This window comes from Sesamum indicum, linkage group LG11 (assembly GCF_000512975.1).
Source record: "Sesamum indicum cultivar Zhongzhi No. 13 linkage group LG11, S_indicum_v1.0, whole genome shotgun sequence".
Taxonomy (NCBI): domain Eukaryota; kingdom Viridiplantae; phylum Streptophyta; class Magnoliopsida; order Lamiales; family Pedaliaceae; genus Sesamum; species Sesamum indicum.
Window position 1 is genome coordinate 9,425,525 of NC_026155.1, and position 696 is coordinate 9,426,220.

Genomic DNA, 696 nt, shown 5'->3' on the forward strand with positions numbered 1-696 from the left:
ACGAGATGCTTGCTCTGGTAGTTAAAGTGGACAGCGGATTCTTTATTGAAGGGAGCACGGCTTGGAGGACAGGTGGGCGGTGATAAGGTTGCGTCTGCGCTGAAGCCTGGACACGTGTGTCCGAATCAAGGTCCCGTGCCATTCACTGTATCTCTAGACTGCCAACCTTTTTCTTGTGCTCTCTATTCATGTCAAAATAGGGTCAAGCACTGTTTGGTTCGAGTTTTTTTGGGATAATTATACTCCCTCTTTGATCTAATTACTTATAGATTGTTTGTAATTTAAAAAATTATATTTAATAATTTTAAAATTTATTTTTATCTAACAATTTAGTTAAAATATACTAAATTTGTTCATATTAACAAAAAAAATCAGAAAAATATATATATTCACATTTGATTGACTTATATAAGGTCAAATTTATCAAATTATTTAAAGTGTCATCAGTCTTTTCTATTTGACACATTGAGAGAGTAAACTTTTGTCTCGATACTTATGAGTTTCGAAAACACATCTTTACTTCCATAAATTTTGGGCAACATGATTATGGACTGATTCTTAGTCTTCTTGTAGTTGTGCACATAGGATGAGATACTACTGCCTGAAGTCATAGTCAGCTACTAACACCTGCACATAAGGAGACAATCATAGCTTTAGGACAACGACAAGTGTCATGACTTTCCATCAGTGCAGCTT

At 34.9% G+C, this 696-nt stretch overlaps 1 protein-coding gene across 1 annotated transcript in view; it reads right to left on the minus strand.

The window, feature by feature from the left end:
• LOC105173834 (ethylene-responsive transcription factor ERF017-like) overlaps positions 1-142 on the minus strand; it is a 675-nt gene extending 533 nt beyond the window's left edge. Inside the window, exon 1 of the mRNA XM_011095714.1 lies at positions 3-142. Within this exon, the coding sequence (XP_011094016.1) occupies positions 3-142 (140 nt within the window). The remainder of the gene's footprint in view (positions 1-2) is intronic.